This window comes from Trichinella spiralis (assembly GCF_000181795.1).
Source record: "Trichinella spiralis strain ISS 195 chromosome Unknown Scfld2, whole genome shotgun sequence".
Taxonomy (NCBI): Eukaryota; Metazoa; Nematoda; class Enoplea; order Trichinellida; family Trichinellidae; genus Trichinella; species Trichinella spiralis.
In genome coordinates, this window is record NW_003526941.1 from 2,801,208 (window position 1) to 2,826,140 (window position 24,933).

At 33.3% G+C, this 24,933-nt stretch overlaps 5 protein-coding genes across 5 annotated transcripts; 2 read left to right on the top strand and 3 right to left on the bottom strand.

Moving 5' to 3' along the window:
• Window positions 1-5,905: 5,905 nt before the first annotated feature.
• Window positions 5,906-6,393, bottom strand: Tsp_03109 (conserved hypothetical protein). Its single transcript, XM_003379400.1, has 2 exons — window positions 6,166-6,393; window positions 5,906-6,025 (listed from the first exon to the last, which is right to left on the bottom strand). Exons 1-2 carry the CDS (start codon window positions 6,391-6,393, stop codon window positions 5,906-5,908), a joined length of 348 nt encoding a protein of 115 aa, XP_003379448.1.
• Window positions 6,394-7,022: 629 nt separating this feature from the next.
• Window positions 7,023-7,352, top strand: Tsp_03110 (hypothetical protein). The gene has a single exon (XM_003379401.1). It carries the CDS (start codon window positions 7,023-7,025, stop codon window positions 7,350-7,352), a length of 330 nt encoding a protein of 109 aa, XP_003379449.1.
• Window positions 7,353-9,603: 2,251 nt separating this feature from the next.
• Tsp_03111 (hypothetical protein) lies at window positions 9,604-17,611 on the bottom strand. The gene is given in 31 exon segments (XM_003379402.1): window positions 9,604-9,963; window positions 10,027-10,113; window positions 10,195-10,268; window positions 10,358-10,471; window positions 10,565-10,658; window positions 10,734-10,946; window positions 11,014-11,095; window positions 11,168-11,250; window positions 11,313-11,456; window positions 11,519-11,647; window positions 11,705-11,845; window positions 11,861-12,208; window positions 12,292-12,383; window positions 12,469-12,550; window positions 12,661-12,800; window positions 12,955-13,036; window positions 13,088-13,159; window positions 13,238-13,348; window positions 13,408-13,504; window positions 13,568-13,690; window positions 13,764-13,936; window positions 14,004-14,166; window positions 14,235-14,344; window positions 14,432-14,570; window positions 14,636-14,835; window positions 14,903-14,995; window positions 15,251-15,703; window positions 15,980-16,102; window positions 16,175-16,319; window positions 16,370-16,529; window positions 17,545-17,611. 31 exon segments carry the CDS (start codon window positions 17,609-17,611, stop codon window positions 9,604-9,606), a joined length of 4,494 nt encoding a protein of 1,497 aa, XP_003379450.1.
• Window positions 17,612-18,189: 578 nt separating this feature from the next.
• Tsp_03112 (phosphotyrosine protein phosphatase) lies at window positions 18,190-20,056 on the bottom strand. The gene is given in 7 exon segments (XM_003379403.1): window positions 18,190-18,195; window positions 18,206-18,379; window positions 18,737-18,763; window positions 18,936-19,044; window positions 19,096-19,274; window positions 19,332-19,405; window positions 20,023-20,056. The coding sequence occupies 7 exon segments, from the start codon at window positions 20,054-20,056 to the stop codon at window positions 18,190-18,192; spliced, it is 603 nt and encodes a 200-aa protein (XP_003379451.1).
• Window positions 20,057-20,091: 35 nt separating this feature from the next.
• Tsp_03113 (microfibrillar-associated protein 1) lies at window positions 20,092-24,894 on the top strand. Its single transcript, XM_003379404.1, has 19 exons — window positions 20,092-20,167; window positions 20,247-20,298; window positions 20,357-20,572; window positions 20,708-20,843; window positions 21,006-21,145; window positions 21,194-21,302; window positions 21,386-21,527; window positions 21,658-21,842; window positions 21,904-22,053; window positions 22,138-22,226; window positions 22,683-22,764; window positions 22,825-22,941; window positions 23,007-23,127; window positions 23,186-23,309; window positions 23,373-23,579; window positions 23,640-23,765; window positions 23,819-23,886; window positions 24,228-24,328; window positions 24,562-24,894. Exons 1-19 carry the CDS (start codon window positions 20,092-20,094, stop codon window positions 24,892-24,894), a joined length of 2,574 nt encoding a protein of 857 aa, XP_003379452.1.
• Window positions 24,895-24,933: the final 39 nt, after the last annotated feature.

Genomic DNA, 24,933 nt, shown 5'->3' on the forward strand with positions numbered 1-24,933 from the left:
CGCCGTTGCAAAGATGAAGAAGAAAAAATAAAAGGGAATGAATACCGAAGAAATATACAGACACTGATGTGTCTAACTCTGCTGCTCACTCAACTGAGAGAACTTGACGACAAGGCCGTACCAACAAGGACAACAAGCGATCCAATCAATTCGAACAGATAGATTCTAGCCGATTAGCTGAGTGATTCAGCCAGCTCGCGCTCCTTCCTTCGCCCCAACCCCTCTCTGTGTATGTGTGCGCACTATGAGGTCAAGACAACGCCACTTTTTCAATTAGCATCAAACGTGCAACTGGAGATCGTTTTCAGAAATCATCAAACTCAATTATACGAATTGAGCGGATTTTAAACACGACATGCATGCATCACTGCTTTTCTCATTTCATTCTCTTATACCTCTCTCTCTCTCTTCGCTCTTTCTTTTTGGTATGTTAATTTAGTTATTGTCTGTTCATATTATTTTTACCCCCTTAAATGTTCCCTTCTGAAATAAATAACAAAATGCCCGTTGAGTGTCAAATTTTTTGCGCAAGTTCAAAATCACAATTCTCAGAAGACAACGAGCCATGGGTAATAACGATGACAATGTTATGTTGTTACACATTGCCGTTTTGCAGTTTAGGAAAATTGATTTGAAATTTTGAATTTCACCTCTTTCGCAACCATTCATCGAAGATGATAAAAGTGACATCAAATAGTGTTGAAAAACAAGAAAAAAGTGACAAAATTGCTTGATAAAATATTAAAAACTAATTCACAATACTAAAAATTACTTTGCCACATTGCATTGGCGTGTATTATGTGTTTGCTATCGATTCGAAACAACGATCAGCAAGTTGTCTGCCACAATGAATGAAGAAGAAGTTGAAATTCGCTTTTCTTGCTCTTCTGCGCATTATTCAATTTCAAAAAGTAAATAAGCATAAGGAATAAACAGAAATACAAGCAATATTAATAAAAATAATTCTATGCAAAGACAAATAGTATAGTTAATTGAAGTACTTTAAAAAGCAGCACTGAAGACTATGATTAACTACAAGAAAGTGATAAGTGCTGCCCTTGTTCGCCTGATTGAGGATGAACAACAATATGCGCTGTTGATTAATAATTAATACTAAAATTCAGCTTTCCAGTTTTATGAACTAATTTCCATAAGCAACAGAAGATCAAGCACCATGCAATTAATTGATCAAACAACAACAACGGTGACAACAAATCTCATCGCATTATTTACACAGTAAATCACAGAAGTTTATCAAATAATGATAAAATGCAAATCAGTCACTTAATCAACTAGAATCTCACCGTGGACATTTCTGCTACCACAGAATCGTCACCATTCGATATCAACGGAAATTTGAATAGCAATGGAATAAGTGGGAAAGAAAAATCAAATCAGAATCAAGTCAAAATCAAGTCCAATCTTATCAGCCGTTTGCCAATATTAGCCAATAAAAGTCAAGTGAAACAGTTGGGGGGGATTATTTATCCACAACAGAGACTGATAATGGATAGCTAATGTAAAATAACAACAACGACAAAGCATCATCATGTGCCTTTAACAATACGGTAAAAGAATGACTGATCAATTAGTAAAAGAGTATTTATCTCCATGCTATAAACAAAAAATCAAAATCACTAAATCAATAATATGCACAATTTTCACATTGCTACAACCTGATGAACATTTTTCAATTAGTACATATTTATTTAATGATTAAATAAATAAATAAACGATTAATATCATATTAAAATAAATAATGCACAAAATAATACAGCACAGAACCTGGCTTGTCAAAGCGAATGAAAGTAAAAAGGAAGACAACCAAAATCAATCTTGAAAAATTCTTGGAACGACAAGACAAAGAATAAAATAAATTTATAACCTTCTTCAAAAACCAATGAGCTGTCAACAGATGAGATGACAAACAAATTTATTATTCCAAATTCATCAAGCGAAACAATTCTTCATTATTATGAAAAATATAAATTTACTCTGAACGCAACTTATTAACTAACTACAAATAACTTTATTCAATTATTAGCATTGTTGAAAAGAAAGATGAATAAGAATATTGAAACACCCTGATATGACCGAATCAACATCTCTTTCCTCAAGCAAATGCTTGTCGTTTCCCAGTAAAATAATCACATTCCACACAAATTTGATTACAAAAAACAGCAATCGAGCAAAAACCAACAATTCAGCATATTCGGCATAACATCGAGCAAACTGCATATTGGAACAATTAATTCAGCCTTTTGCACATTTCAGTTGAAACAAAAGCACGCGTCTATGCTGTTGCTGATGCCGCGTATGCGCGCATAAAGTGATCAATTTGAAAAGAATTAAAATTTCATCCGACGACTGAACAGAACAGCCAACGCAATAAATGTGGTCGATAAATTTCTTCTTTTTTTTCTTTTGCGAAAGAACATATTCTTCATACACGCATGTATATATATATATATATATATATATATATATATATATATATATACAATGTATTATAGAAGAATATCAAGCGAAACAAAAATATTCCACTCCATTTGATCATGAATAAACGACGCTTGAGCCCTTTTCTCTGTCATTCATTTTCATCCGCTCGTTTTATCCAACCTTTGCGATTTTGTGAAGCAAGTGAAAATTAAAAGAAGCTTCAGTGAGCAAAAATGGTAATGATAATAATAATAAATCACAAAATGCCTCATCTCTGGTCATAAATCAATTTTTTGCGTTGAAACAGAAAAAAGTCTCGTCGAGGTTTGGAACTTTTCGAAGCCGTCCGTCCATCACGCTGTATTGAAATTTCAAATTATAACAAGCAACAACACCCGAACATGATCACCGCCGCCCCTTTTCAATTAGCGGTTCAAATCACTTTTGCATAAGTGTCGATGACGGCAAATGAACGAACGACCATGCAAATTTATCCAATCAATCGCGCTTGAATGTCCCGAGGAAAAACTTCGAGAGAAGTTCGAAAAAGCTAATCCATCTAGTGATAGGTGCTTTGAAATATGCGCACCCGCGCACAAAGTCGTTGAAAGAATTAGCATTGGAAAATCGAAAGCGGAAAATATTTTTCATCCGTTGTCGATCTGCTCATTGAAAAGCAACATTCCATACAGACCAATGCAAAGAAATGCTACACCCCTGGGGGGACAGACAGTGAAAGATCGATTGGCATTGAAAAAGAATAATAAAAAGAAAACCAAATTTCTCTCTGCATATGACACAATAACTGATATATATATATATGTAAAGTTACATAATTTCAAAATTAAATAAAATATTCGCTTTGGGATGGGTACAAAGTAAAAAACAATACAATAATAAATTGTGCTAACAAAAAAGTACTTTTCTTGTTCTAGGTCGTTGTTGAAATGCATCTCATGTGTATGAATATGAAATACAAAAAAATATCAGACAAATGAAATCTCTCATTGTACGTAAAGTAAAATAAGTATGCAAATATGTGCATAGTTGGTAAACATGAATTTGATATAATTATTGTTTTTTACCTTCGTATGGCAAGTGATCATGTTTGTCTTCTGACGATGATCTGAACTGAATTTTCGTATAATTAGTGGAAAACTGATGAGCAAGGAAAGAAGCAAAAAGTTAAAAGATGAAAAAAATCAAAGGTCTTTTCCACAAACGTGTATGCAAATCAGGAATATCTATCTTCAAGCAACCATAACTAATGGTGCGTGTATTTCAAAAAGAAACAGAAAAAGAACCCCACATATATGTATGTTTATAAGTGCGTGCGTGTGTGTAAGCAGGAGGCTGAAAACTTCAGACGACGATGCTATTTTCGTTGCTGTTGCTGTTGTCTATACCAAAAACACTGCAGCGCACCGCCTGTTCGTCACCTGATCGACATTGAATTGCAATAAACAAAACCAGCAAGCAAAGAAAACAAACCAAAAAAGCAGCCAGCTTAAGAAGCAAATTATCAGCTATTTTTGACAATCAATTTGACGCAAAGCCGCCGTAATAGCTCAACTCTGCCAAAATTTTGCAAGCACAAAGCCAATATAATTTCAACAGGCTAAGAGTGACAAATTCAAACTGATGTTTACAAATTGTACGAATATTTCATATAACTTTTAGCACACATGCGTATATATATATATATATATATATAGTTTTTGCAAGTTCTGCGAGAAGGTGAAGAAATGTGAGCAGGAAAAAAAACCTGCACATCAATTATAATGAACACCAAGTGCGTTTTGCTACTTGAAACGCAGTTGATTGAATAATATGAGGCAAAATTTCTCCAGTTAATCCTCCCTCCAATGCAGCATTCTCCAACTGAGCGTGTTCAACTTTGAACGACATTGTTTTGAAGCATTGCATTGTGTATTGCAAATAAAATGCATCGATGCGTCAACATTGACAGAAAGTGAAAAAACAAAAAAGAAAACTGAATACAAGTACTAGCATAAAAGTAGCTAGGCAAAAATCTTTCAAGATGACCAAGCAGTAACAGTCTAGTTAAACGGGTTTATTTTCTGTTTTTCTATTCATAAATTTATCTTTATCATAATTTTACAAGTAACTTGGTAAAGAGAAAATCTTTAACGCAACAGAGTGTGTAACAGATGACGTCGAAAATCTTTTCATTATTAATACATGTACCGTAAAAATGAACAAAAATTATTCCACAACATTCGTATAAATAAAACATGAAACTCAGTTCCACATGCATAATGACGGTTGCAATAGCATAATAAAGAAAAAAGTTGAATAACAAAAGATGCCCCCCTCTGCAAATCATCATTACCTATATCATATCTACCTGCCTCTCTGATAATGAAACTGACAGAAAATATGTACATTCGTTTGCATTTTACGTTACTTTTTTTTCTAAAAGTTACACATTTAACGCAATAATGCCACAGCTCAGTTGTAGATTATTTTAAGCTGAAATTCGAATGAAAATCTAAACTCAATTTCATATTGCAAAATATTACAAAACAAAAATGAATGCAATGCAATGAAAAATACGGTCGTTTCAATAAAATATGAAAAATATGGATTGCTCGGGTAATTTTTAGTCATATTTTCAAACAACAAACAAAGCGTGCTGAATGACAGGAAAAGAAACAGAACTGATCAAATGGATAATAAAAAGTGACAAGCCAGTAAGTGACTATCCCACCGTTGGGTAGAAAAAAGAGACAAAAACATCGAGCAGAAAAATCGACAACGACAAACGCATCATCATGAGAATAAATAAAATGCAATGGAACGCCATTTCTAATCTAATTTCTCATCTATATTGTTGTTCAAAAAGTATGCAATGGTCATCTGTATCGATTAACCATTTGTATTATTACTAACCAATTGATGGCGATGATTGTGTACAAAATGAAATACAAGATGCACTGCTTATTTCAAAATGTATTTAATAAACAAGAATGCGCGTGGATGAATTTCAAATGAAAAATGAACATTACTATTATGAACAACAACAACTACTACTACTACTACTACAACACATCGTGTTGTTCAAATGCTAAAATACTATTATTAATTAATAACTGTGCTGTAACTAGTAAAGTGAAAGTTGTTCGCACAAAAATTGCCTCTTCATTCATCCACTTACTTATTTATTCACAATCTATGTTGGAAATATAATTATCGAACTGTCATCATCAAATAAATATTTTTACAAAATTCTATAACATTGCTTAGCAACAGCTTGAACAATGGAAAAATATAACATATATATAGATGAGAAAACGAAATCATTACTTTAATTAAGATATTTTTGTTTAAAAATTAAAATCATCATTCAATTATGAAGCAGTTGCCTCGTTACGGTGACAAAAAATCTAATCTGTCAAATGAAAAAGCCATTTGCTTTCGTTCAATAAATAAATAGTTAGCCAGATTAAATAAATAGGCATGAAATATTAATGTTTCTTTTTTTAACAAACTGTGTAAAGATAAGCCCTTCGTTGGCTTTTTCAACAGGTTGAACCGCCTCAATTCCCTCAACATCGCCAATGTGCTACTAGTTTGAGAATATTATTATTCAATTATGAATGAGTGAAAATAAAAAAACCGCTCACAATCGTTTCCCAACATAACAGCAGAAGAGGAACAGAATTCAAAATATAACCAACAGCACAGCACAAAAGCATTACTTACCCTTGTACCACTCATGGCTGACAGCAAAGCGACGCTCTCGCCAGCTTCTAGCTGACCGAGCAGAGAACATTCGGGCAGACTAAAGTGACGAGCCGTCGGAGTGGTCAATGACGGTGCTGGTTCCGGAACGACAAGCACAACTGAAGATGACGAAAGCTTTTTCGACGCCACCTCACCAGAAGGACTACCGGATGTCGGCTGCAGTTGGGACTTTTTGCCGGATGGCATTCAAACAGCTTATCGTAAAACTATACTTAAAAGACAGATAATAAAATGATATTACATTTTTTTGAGTACTTTTCAAAAAAAAATATAAGGCTGAGTTACACAAGAGGGAAAAGAAAAAACAACAACAGATGAGCCAAATAACCAAAAGTACAAAAGGATAAATGATAAATCGCTTGACGCAAATGTGCAGCACGAGCACAAAAGAGTTGGTGTAAATAGTGAACGCCTGAGACGCAGAAGCAGTTAAAGAGACTATAGAACTGCGAGAAAATTACTAAGAGCGCTTTGAGCTTGCAATCGAGGTGCAACTTAAAATCGATACCACATCAACGAGTAACGTAAACTAATTTCTCCTTGCCCAGTATATTTCAGCCTGTTCGAAAACAAGCCACTATTCCCATACCTGCAACAATTTCTCTCATTCATATGCAAATTGCAAATATACTGTATAAATTTGCATTTATACACTGTTGAACTGTGCTTCATTTGATGATATGCAACAACAAATCTCATTTGTATTTCTTCTTCTTTCGCTTCATTTTACTTATATTTAAGTTCAGTTTCCAAACACCCACAACTAATCATTGAATTACCACAAACTTTTCCTATACAAAGTGAATAGACAGACAATGCCGACAACATCGACATCACCAACAGCAATAGCAGCAGCAGTAACATCAACTAGAACAACAACAACAATTGCATTTCTTGCGTTGGCATGTATTGATCGGTCGAACGTGGGCAATGAAGCTTTATTAAAATTGAAGTACACGCTATATAGCATGCAAGCGACGACGACAAGAAAGCACGGTCGAAAAGGAAGCCCAGCTTTCAATAAGCAAATGATCACAGCAGGTCAACTTTGCCAACTAGTGTGCAACAGTGAGCGTGAAAAATCGAACCAACGTGAAAACCTTGCACAATATCAATTCCAAGCAAGCAATCAAAAAACCAAATAAAAGAAAAAAAAGAAGTGCTTCCCACCCCCCGCCCACTTTTCGCAGCCAAAACCACTGTTCAGATATATGCGCTTGTTCAACTTTTCTCTCCAATAAACAAAATGCAACAGTCAAATTATAGAAATTAAAAAAAATAACTAAATTTACTCATCAACTGATAATCGGGATCGCTTTTTCCATTTATAATTTTCCCATGCCTTATTAGGTGGAAAATTACATTTCCGTTTTTACGCTATTTCTTTGCCTTGACTGAATAAAAATCACAAAAAAAGAAAAATAATAAAAATCGTTTCATATTCATATTCTTATTCCTCCACTTCACTTATCTGGCCAGCATGTTGAAGCGGATCAACTGTATACATTCATTGCACAACTCTGTTAGCATAAACAAAGTCGACAGCATGCAACATCAGCACATCGAACTGTCGCCTCATCGGCTCTTCTATTCGTGAAGAATCTTTAAAAAAAATTCATCACCAAATATTTACACAACATCCTGCATAACCAATTATCGTAGAGTGTTTTTCTTTTCATTCAACACATACAGAAGAAGCTGATCATAATAACAATTAATAAACACTCTCTGAAACAAAAGCGTACACAGGTGCAGTGAAAGGAAAACTCTTTGCAATTTTCTAATGATAAACTGCTATTATTCTATGTGTAATGTAAATTGTAAAAAATCATTTGATTTTGATTAAGCTGCCACAATCTGCTTTTCCAATTCAAAATGAGAAAAAATATCTCCCGATATATATCGGCACCAGGATAAATTTTAGATAATTGACAAGCACTACAAATTTAAATGAAAAACTACCTACTGAAAAATTATCCCTTTCAGAAACGCATTCAAACACTACTAGAGATGCCTCATAACTAGCAATTTTTCCTTGAATGAAATGTACGAAATGAAGAAAAATTTTCACTTAAATAAAACAGTAAGTAAAATTAACTATTTCAAATTGCACACAGTTATAAATAAATACAATAACAACGCATATAAATGCTTACGTATGGTCATATAGTTAAATAATGAAGCTACTTAAAAGTTGAATTGGAATAAAACTAAGGCAATCAAATGAATGACTTAAAGCACAACATGGTTGCAACTACTTATCACAAGTGTCACTGGAATTATCATATAAACGTCAGTTTCGAAATTTCGTGAAATATGCTCAACAAACGGCAAATGCCATGCGTTCATTAAATGCTTCAATATTACTACTCAGCTTTCTCTGCTCTTCAAAAAAACAAACAAGAAATTCCATATCTAAGTGGATAAAAAGGAAATATCCCTTTTTATACACGATAAGATATTTAAAATTATAAAATAGACAACTGACAAACTACTGTATGTTAACAAATTACTGCGTTATTGCAGGGCATGCGCACGGCTTTATTTATACATTTTTATTGCTCAATTTGAAATATATAAGCTGCTTAAGATTATAGATAAAGATAGGGTTAAATTAAACTTCGAAATATGACAGTTGTTCAGAAAATTAACTCAACCAAAACTTTATAATCAATATTCTCAGATAAAACCAACTAATATTCGGAAGAATTTTTTCCACCAATTTCAGACGCATTAATTAATAAGATGCAAGAAATGAATACTTACTCCTTTTTTATCGTTTGTAAAAGTTCATTGCAAAGCGCGTCGCACAACACGTACAGATGATTCTTGCTTGTTTCCTCTTTTTGTAACGCAGGGACAAGAAATTTTCTTCTTTCTGCGCCACATAATTTTTTGGATCGATCAGCAAGCCTATTTGGTTGGCCAAAAAAGGACAATAAGTAGAATGTGCGCAATTCAATCAAAAAACCCACTCACAAATTTAATTATGCAACAATTATGCAATATGCTGCTAAACTGCCCCTGTTCGAGACGTTGAACAAAAAGCATGAAACTTTCCTCCTTTTCGTTCAGCTTGCCTATAACCGAAGCTTCAATATTGCAATTTCCGAGTGTCCAAAGAAAAAAATTTAACATTGTGAAAAATTAAATTTTGAATTCAAGACAAAAAAAACAACGAACATCAAATTCGTTGAACATGGATGCACAAACCAAAATGATGTTTCATGCAAAAAAAGAAACAAATCACAGTAAATATTTTACTGTATACTTTTTTACAACTTATAAAATGCTTTTCATTTCGCTTTTAAGCCATTCTTCTTTGAAATAACACCAGGCATTAAAATGCACTCATTTGAATAGATATCGCTGAAGAAAACTTCATCATCCATCAGCTCAATAAGACGAATAGCTTGTTCCGCTATCTGAATAATAAGTACTGTCCTCTTCACTTCCCGAATATTCGGAAGATGCAGACTGATCAGATCCGGAAGATCTGTTCATGTGCCTTGAATTTTCCGAAAGATAGGATGAAGTGGACGATTCACCATCACTGAGCAATTGTTCGTTCGTTAAATTTCGCTGCAAAGCATTTCTCGGCAGCCAAGCAGCATTATTTTCATAAGTTCCTGTACCCCCTTCATCATCATCATCGTCGTCGTCGTCGTCGTCGTCATCGTCATCGTCATCATCATCACTTTGATAAGCATCCTCAACATCTTCTTGGTCAATTAAAAATTCGTTGCTTATGCCGTCCTGCAAGCAAAACAAAAAAATAATCTGATACAACAGAAAAGCAATAAAAAAATAACTATCTACCTGCAAATTCAACTTTGCCTTCCTGCCCACTTGATACAACACACAAGTACTTTTATCAATATCGAATCCATCAGATGCAAAATTGGACTAAAAATTGAAAAGAAAAAAAAATTAAAGCAAAGCTATCATTGTCCACTGCAGGCAGATAGAAAAACGACAATTCCTTACCGCAATCACTGACAAGTGCGTGTCAAACGGATTCACAGCCACATGCACGACATATCGTTTGATGTCAAAACGGTCTAATAAAAGAAGAAAAATGGCAAAAATTAATAATAATAATAATAATAATAATAATAATAATAATTGTTCTACAATTTTTTCATCTTACGTATCAGCGAATAATCGCGCGCATTGTACACGGAAATGAAATGATCGTAGAGCAGAGATTCGCAATTATCCGCCCGATTGCTGCTGCTCACTTCCTCATCGTACTCTTCAAGCACTAAAATAAGGTGTGTGTTTTATTCCAAAATAAATTTAAAGAAAAAGAAGAAGAAAAGAGAATAATAATAACAACAACAACAACAACAGAAACCTGCAAATATCACTTCGCCGGTTTTGTTGAACGTCAACTTTTTATTGTCCAATTCAAAGATGCTTTTCATCAGGCGATATGTGCGCATATCCCACTGAAATTTTATCAGTGCAAAAAACAAAGAAACAAGCAAAAAATGGAAACGTACCACTTCTGAATTAATGATCACCTCGGATCCGTTGGGATGAAATTCGCCCGCTACGCGAGGGTTGAGTTTGTCAAATTTGTGAATCACATCAGTTGTACGCGGATCCCACAATATTCCATCTGAAAGCACAATATCCGCTTGAGGATGGAAGTGGGCCCGATTTCGTTCGTAGCGGTTGGCAAGGCTCGTCTTGAACAACTTGACAACACGAACGCCAGTTTCCACATCGTATACCTGAAAACAAGACGGGAAAATTCGATTACAACAGTTTTCACTTTCTCAAGGAAAAAATAATAATTACGTTCGCCTGAAGTGATTTAGTTCCGAGCATACGATCTTCATTGACGTGGCTGAATTCAGCATACTTGTCGTCAAACATGTGTCTGGAAACAAACGCAACGCATTATTAAATAAAATAAAGAAGCAAAATTCAAATGCCATTCGAATTCGGTTACTTGGGAGTTGTTGAATCATTCAACGACCAAAGTAAGCAAAAGCTGTGCGTGCCGGGGTGTGAAACCAGCATAAAAGGGTGAAACTGAAATAAATACACGGTCCAAGTAGTAAGTAAGCAGAAGTGGCAAATCGGACAAAGCTCACCTCAGAAAAAGCAATGTTTGCTACCGGTGGTAACAACGACGAATCGTGGTAAGCGTAATGGTCGGGCATTATTGTGCGGTCGTTCATGTTCATTGCATGGACAATTCCATTTATGGTACCATAGTAAAGAGCAGAACCATCCGGCTGAAAATGAATAATAGCAACCGTTTAAACGAACAACTCTTGTGAAAAGAAGCTGAAACAACCAAAAATGCAGAACAAAACGAAGGATTCAGATTCGCATTGGCAAGAACAAATTGATCGAAACGAAGCCGACTGTAGATAAATTTCCAATCTTCATCGTAACTATCGACAATGCCCCGAAATCGGAAATACTACAATCATTGGATTGGAAAGTCTGTGATTAAAATTCTCGAAAATGGAAAATTTACTGGACGATTGAAAAATCGTGCAGCCAAATTTGTAGGAACCGACACTGGAGGTTTCGGTTCTGGACAGCGATGCTTGCTGAAAAAATAATGCGGAATACGACGACGCCCAGTTAGTTTAGCTTGGTGGAAAAAGAAAAATGCCTATTACTCAAAAACAGAAAATTCCATGCAACCAGCGATTGGTTTCGGACAAGCACGATGCTGGCTTCGAAAGTAGTCGTTCATCACGTTATCCAACGAGACCATGTTTGATGGAAAAGTTGGATTTTGCAGCTGGCTGTTGGATAAAGTTTTGATCGAAGATTCTGAACAACAAGCTGGAAAAAGGAATCGATTGGGTCGACGAAAATTGTTCGACGACTTTGGTGTGAAATCCGATGGGCCGGAAAATGAAGATCCAACAGAACTGACTGGACGAACAGCCCAAACGCGATTTCCCCCTTCAGAACGTACAGCCTGCTGCTTTTCAACTATCATCCCACTCGACTGAGAATACACTCTATCCTGAAACGACTACAACATTCGTGAACAACAAAATATATATATATATATATTTATTTATTTATTCAAATATAATTTTATTCTACTTCTCGTGCGCTTTGCGGTTGCTTGAAAAGCAAATCATTGTAAACAGATAATCCCGCTTCATCGTACAACTTCTTCGCCGTTTCAAACATACCTGCAACAAAGCATACATTTACCACTTACATACACCACAGTATATTCAAACATTATAGTATAATAAATTCAACAAATCTTCGCACCATCTTCGCATAACTTTCGAAATATTAATAAATGTATCTCTCTTTGATCGTACTGGATGACCATATCGTTCGTCACTTTTTCCTTAAACATAATATAAATAATAAATAAGAATAACAGAATCTACAGATAGATAAATATTATTTTTTCCAAACCAGCCGAATAAGTGCTCATTTCAACTACACTAAACACACCTTGTAAAGCTGATCGTTTCTGAAACTTTCATTGGTGACAACTTCAACGCCGACAACTTGCTTCAAAAATTTCTGCACCTGTTTTCGAAATGATTGCCCCTGTTTTCGCTTTTGAAGTACACCTGATTCTTTAACCAAATCTTAAAATTCACATCACAAATTAGCTGTTTGCTCACTTTCTAGAACAAATTCTGAAATATTCAATGTTCAATTTCAACAATAAAGAAAACTGAATGAAATGAAACACCAGTTCACCGTCGTACAAAAATTTACGCATCCATATAATAAAATTACCTAACAGCTCGTTATCAGCAATCAACGGCAACTGCATCAACATCTGCTTGATGCTCTCGTCCCTGCATAGACCATTCAGTGCCTGCACAATTATTGAAATTATTTTAGCAAACGTGCAAAAAAGTATACATACCATCAAAGCAATACGGGCCCCTTTTTCTTCAACTTCCGATGATACCGACTTGTAGATAAAATCCAACAAAGGCTACAATTGTAAATTGGATGAGCAATTTCTATTGAAAAGGAAACAAAAAAGAAAAGCTAAAAAGTTGACCATGATAACGTTTTCCTGTCGAACAGCTTTCCAAATCATTTTCAAAAGCTCCTCACTGGAGCGTACTGTATTGGCGTCATTTCCAAAGCCCACCTTTTCACTGTTCGGTAAACATTTGTACTAGAAGAAACAAATTCATTGAAAATAGCTGAAAAATGAAAGAAGAAGAACATTCAAACCTTGTCTAGTGGGCCGCAAACACAGTTGACCATAATATCGAGAACTTCGTGTGAAGACAGTGAATTTTTCATTTCTTGACATATCGGAATGATAATTCTGAAAAATTGCACACATCCTCATTATTATATTGTGTAAAAGAAGAGCTCATTTCAATTATACTGAAATCCTGTCTTCTTGGATGAAAACCAATTCTGTGGTAACATTTTCAACAAATCCAACTGAACAGCAGGATGTACAGACACAAAGCGACAAACATTCAACGAATAAAACACAATTTCACCACTGAAGAAAGATTTGAATATTCAAAATTAATATTTAAGGGATATGAAGAACAAATGAACAATCCCAACATTACCGACTATGAATCCCTGGAGGTGAGTGGAAGACGTTTTCAGTCAAACGCAATACACAACGGAGACCGTCGAGCTGTCGAAACTGTTCAATGACATGCCAACTGGGCGACTGTGCCAGAGCAGTTGATAAAAAGCGAATACACTTTTCCAGTACCTCCTGATTGGCAACCATCACCTGAAAGCAGAATTAAGAAAAAGCGCAAAATTAATTAATAAAATGAATATTATCAAAGGAAATTTACTTGACTGCAAACAGGAGCATTGTTGTTGCTCAGTGCTACTGCTGCTGCTGAAGAAGAAGAAGAAGAAGAAGAAGAAGAAGCTTGAGAAACGAACAAGTGGCGTTTGGAACGCTGCTGAAGTCCCAAATCTTCTGCATAAAAGTAAATATGGCTTTCGAAATATCTGAAAAGGAAAAACAAGCAACCGTTTGAATAGTTGTAAATTTATATGCAAATCAAACAACGAATTACGAGCTCAACGCCTGAATGACGAATTTGGCAGTGAAGCGCCACGAAGTTTGCGACTCCAAAGAGAGAAAAGGATTCAACGAGGTTGGATGACGATTGTAAACCGATGCGAGCTGAAATTTGGAAAGAAAAAAAGAATAATACATCTGATTTTTAATAATTCAGAAATGAAATGAGAAAAAATGATAACAAAAACATACACAATTGAGCAACGAGCGCAAACCACCAACCCTGTCAAATATCTTCAATATTGTGCGATATTTCAAAGCGTCACCCAAAAACATTGCCCCGTAATAACGTGCCGATTCGTGAAAATTTTCCAACAATGCAATCACAAATCTAAATAAAATTATCATTAATAATTTGTGTGCAAAGATCCCCCAACAAATCCAGATCCAACTGACGTGACCAATGCCAAGATCGCATCTGTACCCAGATTGCTTATTCTATCCATTGGCTCTTTTTCGGCGGACAACTGAGTAAGAGTACGCGCCACACTGCATGCCGCCACTGACGACGTTGACACACCGGTGAACAACGTCACACCACCATGTTGGACAAATTCCAGCATCAGTTTCGGATGTTCAAAAAGAATCCCCATGCACTGAAATTGAAAATACAAACAAACACCAATCAAATATTTTTGGCAAAACGTATAAAACCAAAATTACCTGAGCAGCTTGAAATACAATAAGATCACTTCCAGTGTTTTCAAATTTCAAAAAGTGAAACAGCAAATCCAAAATTCTGTGCTGATTGGCAACCTGAAACAAATACAACAACAATATCAACCAACCTTGATAACAGTTTATGCCTCATAATTGGAATTCAATTGATCAATCTTCAAGCAAGTTACAAAATTTAAAATTACAACTCATATTCAAAAGTTACTATCAAATAATTCAATCAGTCTTACTTCAATTTGTTAAACGGAACATCTGTTATAAGCTAACAAACAATACTCTGTTCCTTATTTAAATTTCATTTTGAAACAATCTTCTTCAATTCAAATATTTTACCTCACAATAGACACACGTCGCACTGATGTAGCGCAAAATTATCAATATCATTTGATTGTCATCGGGCAAATTTTTAAAGATTAAGTACAACCGCATAACGTCAGCATCAACTTTCGCTGGTGAGTTCAATTCTGAACTCAAACGAGCTTGTTTGGAACAAGTGGCGCTAGTGGATGCACCATCTGATGCCACTCGGTTGCGTTTGTTGGAATGCTGAATTTCTCCTTCAGATCTACTTGCGGTGCCGACATTTCTAGTGACAGTTCTATTGGCCAGCGTCCAAAGCTGTGGCAGAATAACATGCATCACTTCGATGTTTTTACTTTTCCACGAAGAATATGGTTCAACAGATTTCACAATGTCTATCATGCCAACCAGAATAGATAAGGCGTGCATTTGCATAGGCGAGTTACGCATAAGGGCTCTACTGCATATAATTTCTACTGCTCGTGGCTGCAATAATGCATTAAGAATACATTAAGTTTAAACAATAATTTTTCTAAAAAACAATCAAATTCCACTTTTCTTATAAAATTTTATAAGTATACTAAAAATTCCTGATTAATTTCTAAAGTAGCAGTAGCAGAATTTCTGTTCACATCTGACACGTCATTTAACTACAGATATTTTTCTTCAACTTTTAACAATTCAAATTAAATCTGGTTGTTTATGTTGCAAAATATATCATTAAAAAACAATAAATATAAAATACATTTCAAAATTAAATACCTCAGTCAAAAAAAAGTCTCGAATTATTGGTTCCATAGGTATATACATGGACATAGCAGCTAATATTCGTCCGACGACGTATATCACTACATGGTCCGTATTATGCAGATACTGTTGAAAAAGCTAAAAACCAAAGTAAAACTAAGCAAATTTTTAACAACAAACAAATTATATCGCAATAAATAAGAAACACACTTTGATCAAAAGTTTCGGATAAAAACCTTTAAAAAATGAATTGCAGTTAAACAAACGAAAAAAAGTTTCTTCATGTAAACATTCCATTGGATCGGGATCGGACTGTACATATCGCTGGAACGTATCTTCAAATGCCTTCGCCATACTAATAGATATAAATTAATAATTTAAAAAACATAAACCCTCAAAACTTACATCTCCAAATCAGATATCCCATCAGACCAATTATATTCGTCAGTAAACTGCAAGAAAATTTCGGTTATAATTTCTGCAGTTGTCTGATTGCGAAAACGGGGATCGTCAAACAAAGCTCTTGAATCCTCTTCATTATCAGTAGACATTTCAGTATATTTCGCTAAAATATATTAACTTTTATATTAAAACATATTTTGGAAAAACAACATAACTTTTCATCACATTAATAGAAAACAAAGTTTGGTAGAGAGAAATGCCTATTACCACATCATAAAATGCAAACATAAAAAACACTTGCACACAAGAACGTAATCAAAATCAAATTGCAAGTGAAATTACCGCAACAGTTCGAATAACAAAAAGAAAGTATAGTATGACAGCTACAGTTCAAAACATATATGTACATTCAGGAGTCTGAATTCAAATTTATGATGAAACTGAATCAGAAAGTAAACTACTTAAAAATACACGATTAAATAAAGTGTACTGATTATATATATCTGTGCTATTAAAAAAAATATTATTTGTTTTAAAACATGCTCACAACGTGGACAATTCAAAATAATTAAATATATTTTATTTAACTGGAAAACCTTTTTAAATGCATTAAATTTAAATGAAACAGCAATAGCTCATTATATAAAAATTTAATATCAAAAAATTATTAAAATTATTATATAAAATAACTTTAATTCAAAGACAGCTAAACAAAACTAAATCACTCAAATTCATTTGATATGTTTTATACTTTACATGTTCAGTATTCTTTTGAAATGCTGGTGCAAATACTCAGAAGTAAAATATCGATAGTAAGTTAAAATTTTATTTATTATTAATTAGCAGGAATTTCAAGACAGCCCTATTAGTAAAATACACACGCACTTAATAATACCTAAAATGGATAATTAAAGTACTGGGTAAAAATTAAACTGCAATTAATAATGTTAAAATCGTGAGATAAATTTCTGGAACCAAAAAGCTTTCTTAAAACAATATAAAAAAAATTACATGTAATATTTACAGATACTTCGAAATCTAAATGCCAGTTGTTAAAGTTTTAATAATGCAACTGCAACTGCTACATTTAGGAAAAAGATTAAGAATGATATATATATATTTTCGCCATCGCATTAAATTATTAAATGAAAATTCACTTACTTTAAAACTATATAAACTTCTTGATTTTTTACAGTACGTAATCTGCACTAATGTAAGATGTTCTAATGCGACAATGGAGCTCATTACAGTTTATGATTTTCAAGGACTAATAGCATAAACGTGTACTTTGTATGCAGTTGTCAATGTTATACTAAATTTATAGTATCATAAATATGATTCTGATAAACTAAATATAACTGTATAAATCTGATTATTATTAAGGAACTGTTGAATAAATTCTCATAACTTTTTATTTACAGTAATGTTTGAAGACGAACCCAAATTATAAGTTTAAACTATTATTAGAATATGAATTTTATCGAATATACAGTTAATAGTTAAATTAAAAACATTTAAAAGAATAAAATAATAATATAAATGCACAATTTTAATGTGAAATCTAATTTTTATTGCACAGCAGTTTTTTCACACATTCCTTAGCGCAGCAACTTCAAATGATTTAAATATTTTTTGATTTCCTTCAAATAATATGGCTTCACAGCTAATGCGGTTGCAGAATTTTCTGGCATTTCAATCCATAGAACATGATCAATAGAGTTTTCAGTAAAGGTGGCAGACAGATTTCGCAGTTCATGTTCATTTTCAACCGAAAACATTTAATACTAATCAAATCATTCATAGTACAAATATGCAATAAATGTTTACTTCTAAAACTACTTTCACTTGATTTCCAATGACTTGCATATATTGTGAAACTAGTGGGTCGTCTCTGAAATTCCACAATACAGCAGACGTAGCATGACAAGCCTGACCTATGACAGCTCCAGAAGTCCAATTTAACCTTTTAGCTAAATCGCTGCGAACAACAATATACATGACAATCTTTTCCATCTAAATAAAATATTTCATTATTCAACAATATATTGTTGAATGTATTTTATAATTAAACGTAGCCATGTATAACTTTTTACTGACAATAAATTGAATGTTGATTAAAACCTGTATAAAGCATAAAATACATACAGTACACATACTTTTGAAACAATAATAGCTTCTTTCTTTCACATTACTTTCTTTACTATCACAACAAAAGCATACATAGAATCAAAAGAGCTACATTATTAGTTACTCTCAGTCGAGGAATATTATTTGGAAATTGAAAAGATAAACTGATGCATAACAAAAGGTGTTCAATTAATTTTCCTTTGCCAAAAAGTGTTCACATGCTCTCTGGCACAATTCAAATACTTCTTCAAAACTGCTCAAGCCCTTCGTCTAAAATGCAAAAAATATTCAAAGTCAAAAACAAATCGCAAACAATTACGTTAACAATAAAATAAATATCATAATGATAATGATAATAATAATGAAAAAATACTGATTTTCAGATGAATAATAAATAAAAATAAGTATTATCATTTGGAAGATATTCATATAAATAACTTACATAGTATGGATCGGGAATAATTCTGGAGTTATTTTCAGGATCATAAGATCCTAAAAGTTGTATTTTACACTTTGCATTGTTTACTTTACTCTTCATACTTTCCAGATCTCTGTAAATTATTCCTTTATAATAAAGCAAAAAAGATAATAAATATTTTTACCTGATATTGTTATCATCCATGCCTAATATGTAGTCAAATTCTCGAAAATCTTCATCTGTTACAATACGAACCGTATGCTCATATTGTTTAATGCCATGTTTGGACAGGACTTTCATTGTCCGATCGTCTGGTGAACCTCCTACGTGATATCCACATGTGGCTGCGCTATCAGCCATCCACTATAAATTATATCAAAAAGTAACGAAACTGCTAATGCGATAAAATATATAAGGAACCTGCTGAGTAAGATTTCTATCTTTCAATAATTTTAAAAATACAGCTTCAGCCATTGGTGAACGACAGATGTTTCCTAGAAATTCAGAAAATAGCAAATTTTAACAATGGAAATTTTGAAAATGTAGAGCTGTTTACCCAAGCAAACAAATAAAACAGATTTCCGTGACATAGTCTACCTAAATTAAAAAAATATAAATACAACAGCCAACTGTAATAAACTATTAAATTAAACATTATAAAACGGATTTGATTATTAATATTACAAATCTTTTAATGGGCTGTCAAGCTAACAGTTATCAATTAGCATAACTTTAAATATAAGCAAACTGATAATAGAAAACTTAAGTTTACTGCAGCATTGTTACATAAATAAAATTAAGTACAAATAATGATAAAATATAATTCATATATAGCATATTTTTAAAAACTACTTACTTACTGAATTACATATCATTATATAGCATTAGTTTATTTATTTAACATTATTTGACTTGTTTTTCAAGTTTGTTGACAATTTCGATTGTTCAAAAAATTAGCATGAATTCAGCAGATGTAAAAACTGTAATATTAAATATATACAAATGCTTACTTTCAAACATATAAACGTTTTCAAAATGCTCATATCAAATAATAAAAAACATATTTCATGAAAAATTTACTTGATTTACACTTTTACAGTGCACAGAATACTGTAGTCGAGTAAATAATTGTGCAGGTGATTCATAAAGAAGTTGGAGTTAGCATTAATTCCCATTAAAAATGTCTGGAATTCCTGTAATTGGAAAGGTAATTGTGCAGTCAACTGCAGGAGCTATTCCTGTTAGAAATGAAAAAGGTAAGTAAAATTCTTAAATGAAAAGTATCTTTCATTAAATAATGGTTGAATCTTGTTTATATTTTTCATTTAATTTCAGGTGACTTAGTGATGGAAAAAGTAAAAGTCAGTAGATATGTGGCTGGGAAACGGTAGAGGAATAGTTATATTTACTTTATTTAATTCTTTTGACTGGACTTTCAATTTCAGACCAGATTACGCTGTATCTTGCAACAGTGACAGTGATGATGATGATTATGTATATCATGAGGAGTCAGATTTGAAGAAGTTGGAAAGTGCACATGTTGTTGAACAGCAAGAAGAATTGGAAATTCGAAGCGAAGAATTTGAAAGAAAAGCTGTGAGTGATCCACGCCTTCGTCGTTTGATGAAAACAAATTTTCAAGATGAAGATGAGGAAATAAAGTAAGAATTGTTTTAGAATTTACTGAAATTTTAAAATAAAATGATCTATTTTTTACGAGTGTCTTGCTGCTGTTTTATTTAATGGGACGCATTTTATATTTGAATGATTGATGTGCTGAGACAAACAGTTTTTAGAGTTGCTCGCCACAGAACTATTCATGAAGCTAGCCGTAGAGGGCAGCGCAAAGTGAAGGAATTTGATGATGCTAGCGAAAATGAAGACAATTACCAGAGTGATAGCCAAGCAGATAATGATGGATTGACAGAAAATGTTAGAAACAGTAAAATGAATATTTTCATATGTTTAATAAGCTTTTTATAGGAATTTCTTCAAAGGCGTGCATTGCTTCGTAAGAAAGCGCAAGAGCGATCAGAAGAAGTAGTTTATCTTCTTAATCTACAGTATTTCATTCTGTTTCCTTTTTTTTAATAGGAAATTGAGGATGAAGCCATTGAATGCATGGGGGATGATGAAGGCGAAGAAGAAGTGGAAGATGAAGAAAGTGAATATGAAGAATATACAGATTCAGAAGATGAAACTATGCCCAGATTGAAACCTGTTTTTGTTGGAAGGTACGAAATTGATAATGCAAATTTTGCATTAATCTTACACTAATTCAGGGAAGAACGAGCTACTCTTTTGGATGCTGAAAATGAGCGTATTCGGCAAGCTGAACTGGAACTTGAAGAAAAGAGAAAAGCCGAAGAAAGAAGAAAGGCAACTGTCAAAGTAATTCGTTTTTTTATTGTATTTGGATTATTTTATTTATATACTATTATTAATTTATGGATATTTCTTGCATTGCATTTCAGCTTGTTGAAGAGTTAGTGCGATTGGAAGTGGAACAGGAGAATCAGAAGCGTGAAGAAGAGGTTTTCAACTTAGATGCAGTAATAACGGATGATGAGAATGAAGAGCTAGCTTACGAAATGTGGAAAATTCGAGAATTGAAGCGTTTAAAACGCGATCGAGAAGAACGAGAAGCGTAATTTTAATTTATTTTTTAATTGTCATATATTTATTGGATGTAATTGTATGACATTTTTTTGGAATGTAGCTCATCTGTATATTATACTGAATTCAGGAGGAGGAATTATTTTTTGTTGGATGAATTTGTCGAATTGTCAAATAAGTTGTATGGTTTTAAAATATTTTTACTGCGAATTTAGATATGAGAAAGAAAAACAAGAAATTGAACGAGTTCATAATATGACTGAACAAGAACGTCGGGCCTACTTACGTGCAAATCCGAAAATTATAGTGAACAAGGTTAGTTTGTTAATTTTTTGTTTCAAATAATATAATAGGCTTTTTTTTGTTTTTATTTTAGCAAGAGAAAGGAAAGTTTAAGTTTTTGCAAAAATATTTTCATCGTGGTGTCTTTTATTTGGATCAAGAAGACGATGTTTATAAGAGAAATTTCGCAGAACCAACATTGGAGGATCGTTGCGATCGTACCACGTTGCCTAAAGTGATGCAAGTATGTGTGTTTTCAATCCTGTTTAATCCTGTTAATTATAAAATGGAATTTTAATTAATGAAGATGAAATTGATTTGTTTTTAGGTGAAAAATTTTGGTAAAGCCGGTCGAACAAAATGGACTCATTTGGTTGCTGAAGATACGACTGACTTTCAGTCACCTTGGGTATCTGAGTCTGTTCAAAATTTGAAATTTTACCATAACCACGCCGCAGCTGCTCGAGATATATTTGTCCGACCGTCTGCAAAAAAGCGAAGAGAATGAATTGTAATTTGTCTCTAATTTTTATTTTAACAATATTTTCTACTAAGTTTATCCTTATATGTATATGTATTTATGTGTATACATTGTAAATAAAGTGGTTGCCAGTTTTTTAATTTGTTCGATGTGGTAAAGTAAAGTACTTTCTCTCTACTTTTTATTTTGATCTGTTCATTTTGATTTTTCCCTTTTGTTTGTATGCATGGAAATTTCATGAACAGCTTGATGGAGATCGAGTTTGAAATCAAAGAATTTGTCGAATCAAGAAAAGGTTTTCACTGCATTTTCAAGCACAGGTAGTGCCTGTTAGCAAACACGCCTATGCATAGGTTGAATTTAGAAATAACGAAAGCACATTGAAATTTCAGATATCAAGATTTCATCGTTCACGAAATAGATTCATCTGGTGTAATGGTACAATTGACTGATTTGAATTCGGCAGTTTCAGAAGTACTGCAATTAATGTTGAGACTTTTTTCTTTGTAATTCGTAATATATGCAGATTTTTAGGATTTAGTGAAATGTAATGATAGATGCTCTGAATCTTTTTTTCATGATATTGCAATTGTAAATGGTTTAAAAAGTGTTGCCAGTGGAGAACTGAAAGAATATCAGATCGATTGTACAGTAAGATGAATTAATTTTAGTCAGGTTTGAAATCATAAAAATAATTTTCTGCTTTCGAAACAAAGGGAAAATCGAAAGAAGAACGAATGCTGATTCATAAAGCAGTAAGGGATGAATTTACTAATGCACTTGAAACGGAGACTGTAAAATGTGATTCAAACACTTTCATAACTGTTACTGTAGCTGGTGGGTTTTTTTTCACATTGATCTTTCAGTTGTTAAGAATGATATGGCACTACTGTAGGCTCTAATAAACGAAAAAGACAAATTTGGCCAAGTGATCGGGAAGGTGAACATTGTCATTTTGTAATTTATAAAGAAAACACCGATTCGAATGTTGCCATTGCAAAAATTGCCAAACTGTTACGGTAATTGACTTTTGTTATAATTTGAGTTGCATAGTATGAAAAGAATTTTATTCTCCTTTGCAGCATTTCTCCGAAAACTATTTGCATTGCTGGTACAAAAGATCGCAGGGCTGTTACTACTCAGCGCGCCTCTGCTTATCGTTTGGAAGCTGGCCAGCTGTTGCAATTGAACAATCGTTTGCATGGTGTACGCGTCGGAAATTGCGCTTACAAGCCGAATGGAATTTTTCTGGGCGATCTCAATGGAAATCGTTTTACTATTGTTTTACGGTTTTAACTTTTGTAAATTAACTAACAGAACACGTGTAATATTTGATTATATATTGGTAGTAATGTAAAGGAAAATACTGATTTTATCGAAGAATGCATAAAGCAATGGAAGGAAGTCGGTTTCATTAATTATTATGGAGCCCAGCGCTTTGGAACAGGACCTGTTCATACTCATGAGGTTGGCAAGTAGGTGAGAAAAGCAGAACATCGATTAATGCAATGATAAACATTTATTTTAGATTGATGTTACATAGAAAATGGAAAGAAGCCGCAGAATTATTGTTGCAACCACATTCAAACGAAATTTGTAAGAAATGCGTTGTTTAGACTTATTTGTTGTTTGAATATCTTTATAAATAATAGTAATTGGAGTAGTAGGAAAGAAATTTTTGTTTAGCAGAATGTGATAGCATGCCAATTGCAAGTGATGATGGCGAAAACAATAGGAAAGAACTTGTAAATAAAAAAAAACATTTGCTGAATATCCATGATTTACTCAAATCAGGATTAAGAAGAATGAAAGGAAATGACTATGCAGCAGTTTTTAGAACTGTAAAATAAAAACATTTATAATTTTCTTAAAATAGTATAATAATGCTATCAGATTTATTAGATTCCAAGAAATTTGAGAAATCTCTATATACACAGCTATCAGAGTATTGTTTGGAATCGAATGGTCTCCAGACGAGTTGCAATGTATGGTGACCGTTTATTGGATGGGGATTTGGTTATTAGAAGCAGTGTCGACGGTATTGCGTTTTTCAGTTTATGTGTATGAGTATTTTATTTTTTATTTTAGCTGAAGATCAGCCAGTTTTTTTGACGAAAGACAGCATGATCCATTATGATAAATTTGATTTAGTTCTTCCGTTGCTCAGCGGAGATGCGATTTTACCGAAAAATGATTGTACTCTATTAAATTTGTTGTTGTTTTTATTTATAATATTTTTTAGGTGGAAAGTTATATGAACAGATATTGAAGGAAGAAGGAATTGATGTGGAATATTTTCATGCACTGCGGAAGGAGTTCGGCTTGCATGGTGGTTTTAGAAAAGTTTTCGTTAAACCTTCAGAAGTTAATTATGAATTTCATCGTTATAAGTATGCTGACGAACAGCTTGTGCAAACTGACTTGGATCGACTCAATTCGATAGATGAACATGCGGTAAAATCAAATGCAAAAGAAGAGGATGGAGAATTAAATTATTTGGCATTGGTGATTGAGTTTTCACTACCTCGTGGAAGTTACGCGACGATGGCATTAAGAGAATTATGCAGACAAGATTTATCAAGAAAAGCCCAGATTCATATCTGATGCATTTCATTTTTCTCATTTGTGAATTGAAAACACTCT